We start from the raw sequence: 13,117 nt of genomic DNA, 5'->3' as shown, positions 1-13,117 counted from the left end.
TAAATCGCAAACAAGTACAATTGGGCAGAATGACGGCAAATTGTTTAGTTACGACTGTAAGCTTTAATTACAATCTTACGGATTTTCCCGAAGTTTCAGAGGGAAGGCTCCGGTGTCCTTTCATCTCCGACATATATAACAATTAATTATTATTAATAAGGCCTTCATTATTAAAACATACATGTTTCAATATAAGAAATACATTTATAACATTCTGTAAAAAAGCATTTCCTTTAGATTTATATTTATTTCAATGTCGAAGTAAAAGGAAAAGGTCAACACTGGAATTCCCTCGGAGAATAAATGTCAAGGACACGAAAGTAGGTGAAGGTGCACAAGCAAGACTTTTAACGTGCTTAGAGAACAGATTCGATCAGTTTTATTATTGCGTGGCCCTCGTGAAGATCATAACATTTACATGTTAAATAATAATAAAAATTTAAATGAGCGTAATTAATAGAAAATCTCGGGAAAACTATGTCTGTTGCATCTACTTCAGAACGTTTAACTGAATCTGCAGGCGTTAAGATTTATATGGCGAAAAACAGTACGTCAATCGATACAGCCTTTACGGGGGAAATTTGTATAATATTAGAAAATATAAAAAAAACGAAAGCAATTGGTAAATCTTGCGGATTTCATTTAACAAAATCAAAGTGGGACCCTTATCCGTGGATAAGCCATATCGAAACCGGGAGTATCGCTGATCATGCTGGACTTAGGTAAGAATAAGAGAAACAACGAAATAATCTGTTTTATTTTGTTTGTTAAATTTTAGAGCTGGAGATTGTTTAATTAGTATCGATGGAAAGGATTTAATAGGATTAAAAGTAAAACAAATAGCAGCTTTAGTCCATCATTATGAAGGATGTGATTTAAAATTATTTATTTGGAGATGCATTAACAAAGGAGAAAAAGAAACCGGAATAGCTGTGAAAGGACCACTGCCAGATGTGGCCTGTAAACTTGCAAATGCAGTAGCTGGAGTGGTCTGTATACTCTGATATTAGATAGTTCCTTTATTATTAAAGAATTATTCTTTAAATTTGTCTAGATACACTTTACGATATTTTAGAAAAGTAATTATTAAATTCATTTAGACACGAGCTCTAGAATGTCCAGTTTGCCTGGAAAGCTCCCTGCCTCCAGTTTCTCAATGTGTTCATGGTCATATCATTTGTGTTGGATGTAGATCAAAAACACATCGTTGTCCGATTTGTAGAGTTAGACTGGGTCAAGGAAGGTGTTTGCTCGCGGATAAACTTCATAAGTTATTTCAGGACATTTTTGACATAAAAGGCAATGTAAATAACAATGCAGAATGTCACACGCGAAATCTTCAAGATCGGCTTTTTGGTAAAAACAAGAAGAAAGAACTAAAACAAACAGCGGAGAAACATGATTTTACAAATACGAAAACACGTCAATTATTATTAAGCAGGTTATTTCGCGGTGGATTGGAAAAAGCTGCTTCAGTGGATAATTTAACAATATTTTCCAATGAAAAGCCAAATGCAAATACTGCACCTGTAGATTTAAACCCTGATGAACATGCAAGTTTGTATGATCGAACGAAATCTGCAAGTACTGGAGAATTGTCAAAAGAGACTATGAAAGACGTTGACAATCATTTGCAATCTGATGCAACTGTTACCTTAATATCAAGTAGTAATAGTTTAATGTCCAATGTATCTCCCACACCAATTTGGGGAGGCTCTATAGATTCTATAACCTGTACCCAAATCATGTGTCCTCTTTCAAGGCAAAATGGATGTAAAGATATTATTACACCTGTTACGGTATTGGAACATTTGAGCGGAATTCATGAACTACCACAAGTTCATTTTTATTCTATTTGTGTTAAACTTCCAGTACCTCTTCCATTTGGTTCAAAAGCTGTTTACATATTACACTGTGGTGAAGATCTCTTTTTCTTTCAGGTATATTTCTTAAGCTTGATACAGTTATTTATTTCGTATACAAAATAATGTTATCATAATGTTGTCATAAATATACAGTGTGAAGATGAAATTGTTTGGATCAGTAGTACCAGAGGGGGAAAAATACCATGGGAATGGACTTTATATGGTAAAGGGCAGAATGGTACTGAGATAAGAATGCGTAGAAGTGTTGCAAGTCTTACAAATCCCATGATGTTAACATCCCAACATATTGCCCCCTTACCAAATGCTTTGTTATTGTACACATTGGACATTCAACTAATAGAATGTCATTCAAATGAACAGTTAGAGATATAGAATATACATAAAAGCTATTAAAAATTATAAAATACATTGTATTCTAGTGTAAAAGATGTATAGTATCACAATATTAATATATATATATATATATATATACTACTAAATAATATAAATATATATAAGTAGTATTATGATGCATTATAGAATCCACTATAAAAGAGGATAGTCATCTATTAAGATCAACGTGCAATAACAAATGGAATTATTAAAATATACATTATTAGCTTTGTAAAATATATAAATAGATAGCACATTATAAAACCATGTTCCTTGTTTTTTTTAAACATATATGTGAAAGACATAACATTCATGCAAATATGCATTTAGGGAGTTTTACGCAATATATCATCCATGTACGGTTTAAAAAAATCAAGCTGACCAGTTTTTATTGCTTGACCCGCCATGATGTCATATGCATACTTTAATACAGCCAAGTAGTTTTCTTTTCCAACAATATTTAATTGAACATTGAAGACATGTGTATCACAGGAAGGCATCATTTTTTTCCCAACTGGTATACAAAGTTTTCTTTTTTTTATATCAGGTTGTGTATCTGTTACTTCAGCTTCTTCTTTCTTCTTATCTCTTTTAGGACAACTACAAACTCTAACAGGAAGTCTTTGTCGACCCAAAATTCTTCTATTACAATTTTCCAAAGTAAAAATTAGTTCTGTTGGTCTGCGATTCATTCCAGATGGGCAACTATTTTTACATAAAAATTTGAAGCACACTGGAACATATTGAGAACCAGGTTGTGGTCTATTAAGGGGTACCACTATAGACAGATGTTCACTTCTTTCTTCATACATGGTAAGATGGTGTGTACAACGAACAACATGTTTAATCACTCTGGGGGCTACATCTCTATTACTTGGATTATTTGGTGCCATGTGATTATGACATCTTCTAACTGGATCACTAGCATACTGATCTAAACTAAAAACCATGGCGGTACGTAAAAGAAGACCATCTTCAGGTGGTTCCCACTTAAAACGTAATGGCAGTGTTTCTTCCATGTTGATAAATACTTTTTTTAATACTTGTGAATACTATATAAGATGAATAAACTTAAATTACATATTTAAGACATTATTGTATGTAATTAATAACAGTTTAATTATATACTTACTACCCAATTCTTACTAGAATCCAGATTACCCAGTGAAACCTGAAAATTATAACGACCAGGAAACTCTTCTTTTATTGGAATGGCAGGATCAAGTTCTTGAAAATACTCTTCATCTTGTTCTTCTTCTTCATCTTTCATTTGCTTTTTAGATTCCAAATATTGTTGTGGCAAATCGTACTTTTCCTCCATTTCCTCTGTTATACTTTGCATCCAAGATCCACTAAATCCACTAAATAAAGCAATATAACATGTAATATATTTAATACAAGCGAAAAATAAAATATCGATATCGATGAGAATGTAATATAATAATTATATATCAACACTTCTTACATATCCTTTACTAGTGCCTTATATTCTTCTTCACCTAATATATCAGACTCTTGTGAGTCTGAAAACCCATTTGCAGTAGTCATATTCCATCAAATATTTGCTAGATTTGTCACAACAAACCCACATATAAATATAAATCACGTTGCGGTGAAAAAGACGCTATTTATATCCGCGGGAAAATCATTCGTTGAAATAATGGTTGATTCTCAATTATTTTAAAAATCGCACCATCAGTTGGAGTCCAAGTAATAATGTATTTTATATCTGAAGGGCTTCCAGGGCAAAGAAATAAACTCATTAACTCGTTAACTCATTTCAAAATAAGTTATACCTATAATAAATAAAATAGTAATATTGTATAACCGGCGCTTGTAAGGATATGCGTATTAGGAATGCTAAAGATAATACCCTTTAACAACAACAACAACAACAAAAATTGTTCTTTCTCTTCTTAATTTATATTTTTTATACATGTTCATTTGACTTTTACCTTATTAATAAAAATCTATCTATATCCAATCCTAATGGGGTTACTAAATTCTGTCGACCAATTAAAAAGTATCAAGCTATAATCGAAGACGCTTACATGCGGATACTTCATTCGAAATCGTATAATTTCCAATACATCGGTAACAGACAACGTTGATTTATTAGATATTCACGTTAGCCTCTTCCGATCGTATAAAGAAACGAGCAAGATGGGTCAGTGGTCGATGTTAAAATTACATTGTTTTTAAAAGTGTAAATCTGAAATTGATAAATATGTGTTGTTCTCATCGACTGTTGAATTTGTTTTAACTATAGTTTCATTAAATGTTTAGTAGAAGATTTTGAAATAATAAAATGAAGATGAAATGTATTAAATAAAAATGGTACATAACCTAACTTTTTGATTTACAGGTAAACCTCGTGGTCTTCGTACTGCGCGTAAGCATGTAAACCACAGACGCGATCAACGATGGAATGATAAAGACTACAAAAAAGCTCACTTGGGAACGCGGTGGAAAGCCAATCCATTCGGTGGTGCTTCTCATGCTAAGGGTATTGTTTTAGAAAAAGTGTATGTATATTTATATTATTCGTCTCTTATTATATCATATTTATATTAATCTCTTCGAATTAGAATAAATTTCTATATGAAATTTTAATTCAACGATCATATGTTTTCAGTGGTGTAGAAGCCAAACAACCAAACTCTGCTATTCGTAAATGCGTACGAGTGCAACTTATCAAAAATGGCAAGAAAATTACTGCTTTTGTACCTAGGGATGGTTGTTTAAACAATATCGAGGAGAATGACGAAGTGTTGGTAGCAGGTTTTGGTCGTAAAGGTCATGCAGTGGGTGATATTCCAGGAGTTCGATTCAAAGTAGTGAAAGTTGCTAATGTTTCGTTACTTGCACTTTATAAAGAAAAGAAAGAACGACCTAGATCATAAAATCATTGTCATGTATTTCTAACAAATCTGTAAAAGATTTTTAAATCAATTAATATTTTATTAATTAACTGTTTTAATTAATTATTAATTTACCCGTACCTGTAGAAGCTTTTACTTTTACAAAAGTACAAAAATACAAACGCAAAGACCGATGTTTTAAAAAACAGTTAAAGGAGAATTAGCATTAGAAATCAATAAGAATGGAAATACACATTCTTAACTTTTACAATATATGTAATAATAACATTTTTAGTAATTTCATTCAATGAAGTATTTAACTTTCCTATTGTGGTACATTGGCGTTCAATATTTCCCTTTTTGCTTGTAGAAACTGAACGTTAAATAATTTTAATTTATATAAATTAATATTAATTGTATTAAATATAAGCAAGTATATAGAAATATACAAAATCTGCCTTAATGATGAAAAGTTTGAATTTATATTATTAATATCGACATTCCTGGAGTATAATGTATTCTTGATACTTTTTGCATTAAATGTGACCATGAATCAATGGATTAATGCGCGCGCCTCCATACAATTTCTTTCCTCTTCATTAAGTAACAAATCTCAACCATTTTCATTAGTTGGTACAATCAGTAAAGGAACGATTCTATATGACAAATGAACTGAAAAAGTAAAGCTTTTTCATTTCTGGTTCATTTTTAGAAATATACTTTCTTATAAGGAACCATTCTTTTTGTAGTTGTAGAATTAATTATAGGCAACTTTATATACATTTTTTAATGACATTATTTTTTAAACCTGTTCTATTACATTGTTGCGTGATCTTTAAAAGATTCTGAGGATTTTGGCAAGGTTGCAGCCTGTGGAGTGCTGAGGCACTCTACTTGTGTTAGCCAGGTCAGTAAGGAGCATATACAAGCAACCACCGTTATCGTACAGACTAAGAGCAACCAACTGCAGTTGCTAGCAGTATACGTACCGCCGCGACACAAAATTACAACGCAAATGTGGGAAGAGTACTTCCGACACTTAGGTGACAAGTATATTGCAGCGGGAGACTATAACTCAAAGCACACACTATGGGGATCAAGAATCGCCACACCTCGAGGCAGAACCTTGGAAAAATACATTAGAAATAATAACCTCAATATATTATCCACAGGAAGACCGACATACTAGCCGACAGACCTGAGCAAAATACCTGACCTGCTAGACCTTGCAGTTACAAAGGGACTAAACGCAAATAAACTAAACATAGCACCCAGCCTTGATCTTACCTCCGACCATACGCCCATAATAATTACATATAGAAACAAACCAATACTTTACAGCAGCACAGAGAAGCTATGCAATAAAACCACCAAATGGCAAATATTCAAAGAAATAATAGAGAGCAAAATCAGCCGCAACATCCCACTGAAAACACCTGAACACATCGATCAAGCAGTAACAACATTCACAGAAACTATCCAAGAAGCAGCAATGGCAACCACTATACCTGAAACAACCAACAGACAAACAAAAACAGTTCCACTAGACATCCTCGAAAAAGTTAGAGAAAAAACAAAAGCGAAAGCAAAATGGCAAAAACACAGAACAAAAGAAAACAAAAAACACCTAAACAAACTCACAAAAGAAATAAAAAACAAAATAAAAGAGCACAACAACAACGAGTTCACAAAGTTCATCGAGTCACTATCTGCCCACGAGAACTACAACTACTCCCTATGGAAAGCCACAAAGAAAATAAAGAAGACAATAAAAATGGTACCAGCAATCAGAAGAGCAGACAACACATGGGCAAGAAGCAACGAAGAGCAAGCTGAAGAATTCTCCAACCACCTATGCAACACATTCATCCCACATAACATCAACAACAGCAACCACAATAGTCATACGGACGAGGATGCGCTAACTACTAGTACACCAACTGACAATCACTACACCATAGCCAAAGCAACAGCACAAGAAATCAGAAACATAATTGAGAAAACAAAAAATAATAAAGCACCAGGAATCGACCTAATTAACGGCAAAATCTTGAAAAACCTTCCGCCAAAAGCGATAAGACAAATCACAATAATAGTTAACGCAATACTAAGAATACAATACTTTCCAAAAACTTGGAAACTGGCACAAATCATAACGATACCCAAACCAGGCAAGGACCCACACGAAACCAAATCCTACCGACCAATCTCACTACTTCCGGTGTTCTCTAAGATACTAGAGAAAATAATTTACGACCAGATAAAACCCATAATAGAGAAGAATCAACTAATACCGGATCACCAATTCGGATTCAGAAACAAACACTCCAGAATAGAACAAACGCACAGACTCGTCAATGAAATCTTACAGGCGCTGGAAACAAAACAATACTGCACCATACTTAAGCAGCAGAAGCTTCATAGTAAAAATCAAAGACACATACTCTGAAGTTAAAGAAATCAAGGCAGGAGTTCCGCAAGGAAGCGTCCTAGGACCAATTTTATACATATTATACACGGCCAACATACCAACAACTAACAATAACAAAATACTGACGTTCGCGGATGACACAGCTGTACTAGTCAGGCACACTAACCCTGCAACAGCAGTTACATTACTACAAGAACATATCACAAAAATAGAAAAGTGGCTTCAAGCAAAACAAATTAAAGCAAACCCCGATAAATGCAAACACATTACATTCACACTGCGAAAACAGAAACCACCAAACATTGTACTAAACGGCACACACATAATACAAACAAGGCAAGTCAAATACCTAGGACTCCACTTAGATACACGACTCACATGGAAACAGCATATTAAAGCAACAATAGACAAAATACAGATGGCAAGGAGACAAATGTACTGGCTAACAAGTCGAAAATCCAAACTAAGCATAGAAAACAAATTAAAAATATATAAAATGGTCATAAAACCAATCTGGACATACGGAATAGCACTATGGGGAACAGCAGCAACGAGCCATATAACCAAAATAGAGGCAACGCAATCTAAAATACTCAGAACAATAGTAAACGCGCCATGGTACGTTAGAAACGAGGACATTCGGAAAGACCTGGGAATATCAACGGTCAAGGAGGAGATTAACAGAAGTGCAAGAAGGTACAGAGAAAGAATAGCAACGCACCCAAACCGGCTGGCAGCGGAAACGGTCGACACATCAAGCATATAAAGAAGATTAAAAAGGAAACACCCAACAGATCTCACAAGGACATAACCTAACAAACACGATGATGGTACCCCGCTGGGGGTAGCCACCCACATGTTATATTAGTATACCGCTATAATATTTTACCAAATGTCCTACTGGACAAATTGTAAAATTCAAATAAATAAATAAATAAATAAAAAAAAAAGCTCTACTTGTGTTTTAACTTCAAACAATTCGGAAAACTAATTCGACGTTTAATTGAAGAATCACACGGCAAGAAAAATGAACTTAAACGATAACTCATATTTAAAATTGAATTATAATAGATTAAGTACTTTAAAAAAAGTTTTGCCCTTTAATGAAATTTATTTAGACTCTGAACTCAGCGTGACGGTTCTAATGATTCTACGATTCAACGATTCGAACTTTTTAGGTCGCACAGCAACCTATTTCTCTGCTTGGATTTTACATGACAATCTACGTTTTATTTATTATCCAATAACACAAATAGTTATTAACTAATGCCTGTAAACGTTAATTTAATTGAAGTTTATAGTATTAAAAAACGTGCGATTTATATCTTCGAAATGTATGTCTTATGTAACGAAAGTAAATACGAAATTTGAGAGTGATCACAGTTATTATTCATTAACAATTCTAACGTTTAATCGATAAATTTGTTAAATAAACTTTGTTTATTGCCCCGGCCACGCTGATGTATAGTTAAATTCGCTGCGGTAGCTTTTACCCTACTGTAGTACAATATATTTGTGCTAGAGTGAGCCACAGGCTTATACTGGTTCACAATGTTCATATACTGGTCAGACATGTTCTCCCTTCTTCAAATTCACAAATAGGTGATAATGTTTGATCCTTTAGATCATAGATGCTCATTTAGATCCTTTCGTAAATTTTCAAAATAGGTAAGGAATAATTTAACTTTGGTTTAGCATTACACATAAGTATACTTGAATCTTCTTTGATATGATTATGTATTGATGTGATATTGATATGATATATATGTCGGAGATGAAAGGACACCGGAGCCTCCCCTCTGGAACTTCGGGAAAATCCGTAAGATTGTAATTAAAGCTTACAGTTGTAACTAAACAATTTGCCGTCATTCTGCCCAATTGTACTTGTTGGCGATTGGTGATAATAAACTTGGGCTCAAGGCGACCATCAACCGCCGAACGTAGCCGCGGTCAACGGGACGGGCGCTTCATCTAATAAAGGTATGGAGCGATAGTATGACCCTCATTAAAAGAATATCCATAGAGGTACCTGACAGTAAAACATGCCAACGGTTCCTTCGGACAACGAATACCAGATGTTGAGGCACTTACATAGCACAAGTCCAGTTAGCCCGAGGATCCGCTATAAAACCTGGGTTTTTTCGGTAATTAAGATTCTTCAAACGGACCTGCAGTCTTTGTCCCAAATTGACCAATTGACAGCGACGTCAATTTCCCTTACTTTCGGAACGAGGGCTATACTCGACGAATCCGACGATCTCGTGTCCTTAGACACACCCCATCATAGTTTTCCTCGGTGGCATCATCGGGACGAAAATTTATTCTTTCTTGAGATTTGATCGACGAAGGGAGTAGCGCCTTACGATCAGAGAGTGGTACACGTTTGAGTTAGAGCAAGGATATCTATCCTCCCGTTGACCGTGGATTCGTTATCGAGCCTGAGACCATCGTCACTAGTGTCGCGTGCGTGTGTCCGCCGTGAGTTCGCGTCTGTTTACATCCCTAATTGTGACAATAAAAGTACCTTACGTGCGGTAAGACGATGGAGGACTTCAATGACGAATTGTGGACTCGGACTCGGATTGTGACTCGATATATACGTTTAATATATCATAAATAGATCAATGTCCATCTACAATTTGCATGCTGTATGGATATACATTACTTTATGGCGGGAACATGGCGGGAATAACATGTGGCGCACCACGGTAATGTACGTCAAATGTACGAAACAAACGACTCCAATATGGCGAATGTGAGGGACAGTGATACGTCGTTGTGGCTTCATAACAAGCTTGGAACGTCAAATGATAGCTGGACTGGAAGCTCAATTTGTTCACAACTCAACGCAGAAGTACTGCGGAATATTAAAGACTGTTTTCCAGATCTTCAAACGCAAGTTAAACTTAAATTACTTCTTTCATTTTTCCACATTCCAAGACGGAATGTCGAGGAGGTAAGACAGTTTGTTTGTTACAAATATCTAAGGCACGAAAAAGTGCAGCAATTTGTTCTTAAAATACGCGTAAAAATATTTATAACGATGGCTTCAATACGTTGAATATTGAATAATCCATAAAATAAATTTATGAATTTTAATTATTTATACTTTAAAAAAATATGTAATGTATTCCTTCATTTTTAATGTAATTAAAATTTAGTTAAGCTTAATTTATATGTATAAATATAATTAATAATATAATTATAATAATATAATTATTATAAAATATAATTAATAATAAGCTTAATTTATATGTATAAACATATATATTTTATTAATTATTATATTATTTTATTAAACTGTGCAGTGGCGTGTTGAACTGGAAGAAATCATTGAAGTGGCATCATTGGACAGCGAATTGTGGGTATCAATGTTATCCGAAGCGATGAAGACATTTCCATCAACAGGTTCTTTGAACACAGATATTACTGATTTAGATGAACATAGGCCTATTTTTGGAGAATTAGTTAATGATCTTCGGAAACTTTTGAAAAAACAAAATGATCCAGCAATGCTTCCATTGGAATGTCATTATCTTAATAAGACTGCTCTTACTTCTGTGGTTGGTCAACAGCCTATCCCAGTCAAGCATTTTACTCTAAAAAGAAAACCAAAAAGTGCTGCATTAAGAGCAGAGTTGCTTCAAAAGAGTACTGATGCTGCGAGTAATTTGAAAAAGAGTACTGCTCCTACAGTGCCTGTGAGGAGCAGAGGAATGCCTAGAAAAATGACTGACACAAGTAAGCTTATATATGTAGTTCTAACTAGGATTACCTTGAAAAAATAAAGAGAATATGAAAATATAAAATAATATATTATTTGCAGCACCTCTGAAAGGCATTCCTAGTAGAGTCCCTCCAAGTGGTTTTCGCTCTCCCTCACTTACGAGCTCTTCAATGTCTAATAGGACACCTCTCAGTAATAGGATGCGCAAAGATGGTGGCATTAAGTTATTAGATATTAATGAGCAACCACTTGGCTATGCTCAAGCAAAGAAACGAAAGAGAATGATAGAATTAGAAGAACAACAGAAGAAAGTTGCAGAAGCTCAAGCAGTGGCAGCTGCCGCAGCATCAACAGCTACGACTACAACAGAAACATCAACGACGCCAGAATATGCTCAGGGTTTAAGTTCGATTAATCCACCTGCTACTCCAATTACTCCTGTAGCATCTATACAATCTTATACAACATCTACTCCTCCAAGTGGAGCACCGGCAGTAACCACGCCGCAAACTCGTATGTTTTTGTATATAGTTACATATGATGAACAGAAAATAATTCATTTCTTTTTTTAATACAGCTACAACACCAGGTACACCTTCAACACCGAGTACAGGTGTACCTGTTGTGACGCCAACAGTTATTACACCAGTGGAAAGTACACCTGTCGGAGTACAAACGGTTAGACCAGCTCAGACAGTTACACAAATTCGTATACAAACTACTGCACAACCTGCCAATGCAGCAGCAAACACAAGAAAAGGCTTGTCTCTCACGGTACGTAGAAATATTTACAATATAGGATTCATACTTCTATAAGATCGTTAATTTATTTTGTGTATTTGTAGCGAGAACAAATGTTGGAGGCGCAAGAAATGTTTAGAACAGCTAACAAAGTAACCCGACCAGAAAAAGCCCTTATTCTAGGTTTTATGGCTGGCTCAAGGGGTATGCACCTGTTTGTTACAATCTCAAATATCTTTTAATATAAACACTCTTATCTATGATCTTTTATTGCTTAGATAATCCTTGTCCGAAATTGGGTAATATAGTCACAGTAATGCTCTCGGAAAATATAGAAGAAGTGACGCAATCGGATGGTACAAGTGTACCTATGTTAGTCGAGACACATTTTCAAATGAATTACACGAATGGTGAATGGAAAAGGATAAAAAAAAATCGACGAATCGTTACAGAAGAATCAACGTCCGCTACAACCCCTGCTTCCAATGCAACTGCAACGGCTTCCAATTAAACAAAAAACAAAAAAAAAAAACAAAAAACGAAAAAGAAAACAAAAAAAGAACGAAAAAAGAGATCTTTTTCGGATCGCGATTATATAAATCAATGACATTGCCGTTGCTTGGATGACTGTTTTTAAAGAAGCTCTGTTGTATAGATAGCTAAAGTATTTGAGTGCAGAAGGCAAGATGTGGCCTCTGTAAGCAGACCTGTATATCATGTTTTAGTAGTAAGGCTTCAAAGTGCGGTGTATATTTTAAAGTTATAAGAGAAGAACTTGTGTTACTTCAAAAAGATAATATGTAATAATCAAGAAATACATCGTTTCCATTTTTCAAAATAGAGGATGAGTCAAATGGCCAATGCATTTTTTATTGGACACAACGTATATAACGTATGAACGTAATTTTCAACAAATTTCAAATCCTATCTGAAATAAAAATCTCTATTTTTAATGCGCATCTGGTTTCACCGACAATGAACAAATTATCATGAATCATCGGTTAATTATAAAGTTAAATATTATTTATCAACGGACAGTGTGATATTTCCCATTGTAGGAGAAACCAAACGTTATTAATTTATATGCTACGATTATCGT

The 13,117-nt window shown here is 34.5% G+C and overlaps 4 protein-coding genes across 6 annotated transcripts; 3 read left to right on the top strand and 1 right to left on the bottom strand.

Annotated features, from left to right (window-relative positions):
- Nucleotides 1-14: 14 nt before the first annotated feature.
- On the top strand, nucleotides 15-2,630 carry LOC117233969. The gene is made up of 5 exons (XM_033494714.1): nucleotides 15-722; nucleotides 779-989; nucleotides 1,101-1,940; nucleotides 2,019-2,334; nucleotides 2,374-2,630. Exons 1-4 carry the CDS (start codon nucleotides 478-480, stop codon nucleotides 2,256-2,258), a joined length of 1,536 nt encoding a protein of 511 aa, XP_033350605.1. The 5' UTR covers nucleotides 15-477; the 3' UTR covers nucleotides 2,259-2,334; nucleotides 2,374-2,630.
- On the bottom strand, nucleotides 2,504-3,937 carry LOC117233976 (tumor protein 63). Of its 2 annotated transcripts, none has more exons than XM_033494726.1 (3): nucleotides 3,724-3,937; nucleotides 3,391-3,619; nucleotides 2,504-3,310 (listed from the first exon to the last, which is right to left on the bottom strand). In XM_033494726.1, exons 1-3 carry the CDS (start codon nucleotides 3,804-3,806, stop codon nucleotides 2,585-2,587), a joined length of 1,038 nt encoding a protein of 345 aa, XP_033350617.1. In that variant the 5' UTR covers nucleotides 3,807-3,937; the 3' UTR covers nucleotides 2,504-2,584. The 2 variants fall into 2 exon arrangements, with proteins under 2 accessions (XP_033350617.1, XP_033350619.1); XM_033494728.1 differs by having other exon boundaries at nucleotides 3,709-3,829.
- A 331-nt stretch (nucleotides 3,938-4,268) lies between these two features.
- LOC117233979 (40S ribosomal protein S23) lies at nucleotides 4,269-5,230 on the top strand. The gene is made up of 3 exons (XM_033494731.1): nucleotides 4,269-4,425; nucleotides 4,624-4,783; nucleotides 4,894-5,230. The coding sequence occupies exons 1-3, from the start codon at nucleotides 4,422-4,424 to the stop codon at nucleotides 5,159-5,161; spliced, it is 432 nt and encodes a 143-aa protein (XP_033350622.1). The 5' UTR covers nucleotides 4,269-4,421; the 3' UTR covers nucleotides 5,162-5,230.
- Nucleotides 5,231-10,204: 4,974 nt separating this feature from the next.
- On the top strand, nucleotides 10,205-12,876 carry LOC117233966 (negative elongation factor A). Of its 2 annotated transcripts, XM_033494710.1 has the most exons (7): nucleotides 10,426-10,506; nucleotides 10,859-10,911; nucleotides 10,989-11,291; nucleotides 11,377-11,790; nucleotides 11,855-12,051; nucleotides 12,123-12,222; nucleotides 12,297-12,876. In XM_033494710.1, exons 1-7 carry the CDS (start codon nucleotides 10,496-10,498, stop codon nucleotides 12,527-12,529), a joined length of 1,311 nt encoding a protein of 436 aa, XP_033350601.1. In that variant the 5' UTR covers nucleotides 10,426-10,495; the 3' UTR covers nucleotides 12,530-12,876. The 2 variants fall into 2 exon arrangements, with proteins under 2 accessions (XP_033350600.1, XP_033350601.1); XM_033494709.1 differs by having other exon boundaries at nucleotides 10,205-10,506; nucleotides 10,859-11,291.
- The last annotated feature ends 241 nt before the right edge of the window (nucleotides 12,877-13,117 follow it).

This window comes from Bombus vosnesenskii, unplaced genomic scaffold (genome assembly GCF_011952255.1).
Source record: "Bombus vosnesenskii isolate JDL3184/JDL3185 unplaced genomic scaffold, Bvos_JDL3184-5_v1.1 scf7180000013301, whole genome shotgun sequence".
Classification (NCBI taxonomy): Eukaryota; Metazoa; Arthropoda; class Insecta; order Hymenoptera; family Apidae; genus Bombus; species Bombus vosnesenskii.
The sequence above is the reverse complement of the archived record's forward strand: the minus strand, read 5'-3'. Positions and strand labels throughout refer to the sequence as shown.

What these genes read in the sequence shown, in the direction of transcription:
- LOC117233969 (XM_033494714.1), top strand. Translation starts at nt 478, where the DNA reads ATGTCTGTTGCATCTACTTCAGAACGTTTAACTGAATCTGCAGGCGTT. An exon ending in CAAATGCAGTAGCTGGAGTG is followed by an intron (nt 990 to 1,100) that starts GTCTGTATACTC and finishes AAATTCATTTAG; the next exon opens with ACACGAGCTCTAGAATGTCC. An exon ending in AAGATCTCTTTTTCTTTCAG is followed by an intron (nt 1,941 to 2,018) that starts GTATATTTCTTA and finishes ATAAATATACAG; the next exon opens with TGTGAAGATGAAATTGTTTG.
- LOC117233976 (XM_033494726.1), bottom strand. Translation starts at nt 3,806, where the DNA reads ATGACTACTGCAAATGGGTTTTCAGACTCACAAGAGTCTGATATATTA. An exon ending in AAGGCACTAGTAAAGGATAT is followed by an intron (nt 3,620 to 3,723) that starts GTAAGAAGTGTT and finishes TGCTTTATTTAG; the next exon opens with TGGATTTAGTGGATCTTGGA. An exon ending in ATTCTAGTAAGAATTGGGTA is followed by an intron (nt 3,311 to 3,390) that starts GTAAGTATATAA and finishes CATCTTATATAG; the next exon opens with TATTCACAAGTATTAAAAAA.
- LOC117233979 (XM_033494731.1), top strand. An exon ending in GGTATTGTTTTAGAAAAAGT is followed by an intron (nt 4,784 to 4,893) that starts GTATGTATATTT and finishes ATATGTTTTCAG; the next exon opens with TGGTGTAGAAGCCAAACAAC.
- LOC117233966 (XM_033494709.1), top strand. Translation starts at nt 10,273, where the DNA reads ATGTACGAAACAAACGACTCCAATATGGCGAATGTGAGGGACAGTGAT. An exon ending in TAGAAAAATGACTGACACAA is followed by an intron (nt 11,292 to 11,376) that starts GTAAGCTTATAT and finishes TATTATTTGCAG; the next exon opens with CACCTCTGAAAGGCATTCCT. An exon ending in GAAAAGGCTTGTCTCTCACG is followed by an intron (nt 12,052 to 12,122) that starts GTACGTAGAAAT and finishes GTGTATTTGTAG; the next exon opens with CGAGAACAAATGTTGGAGGC.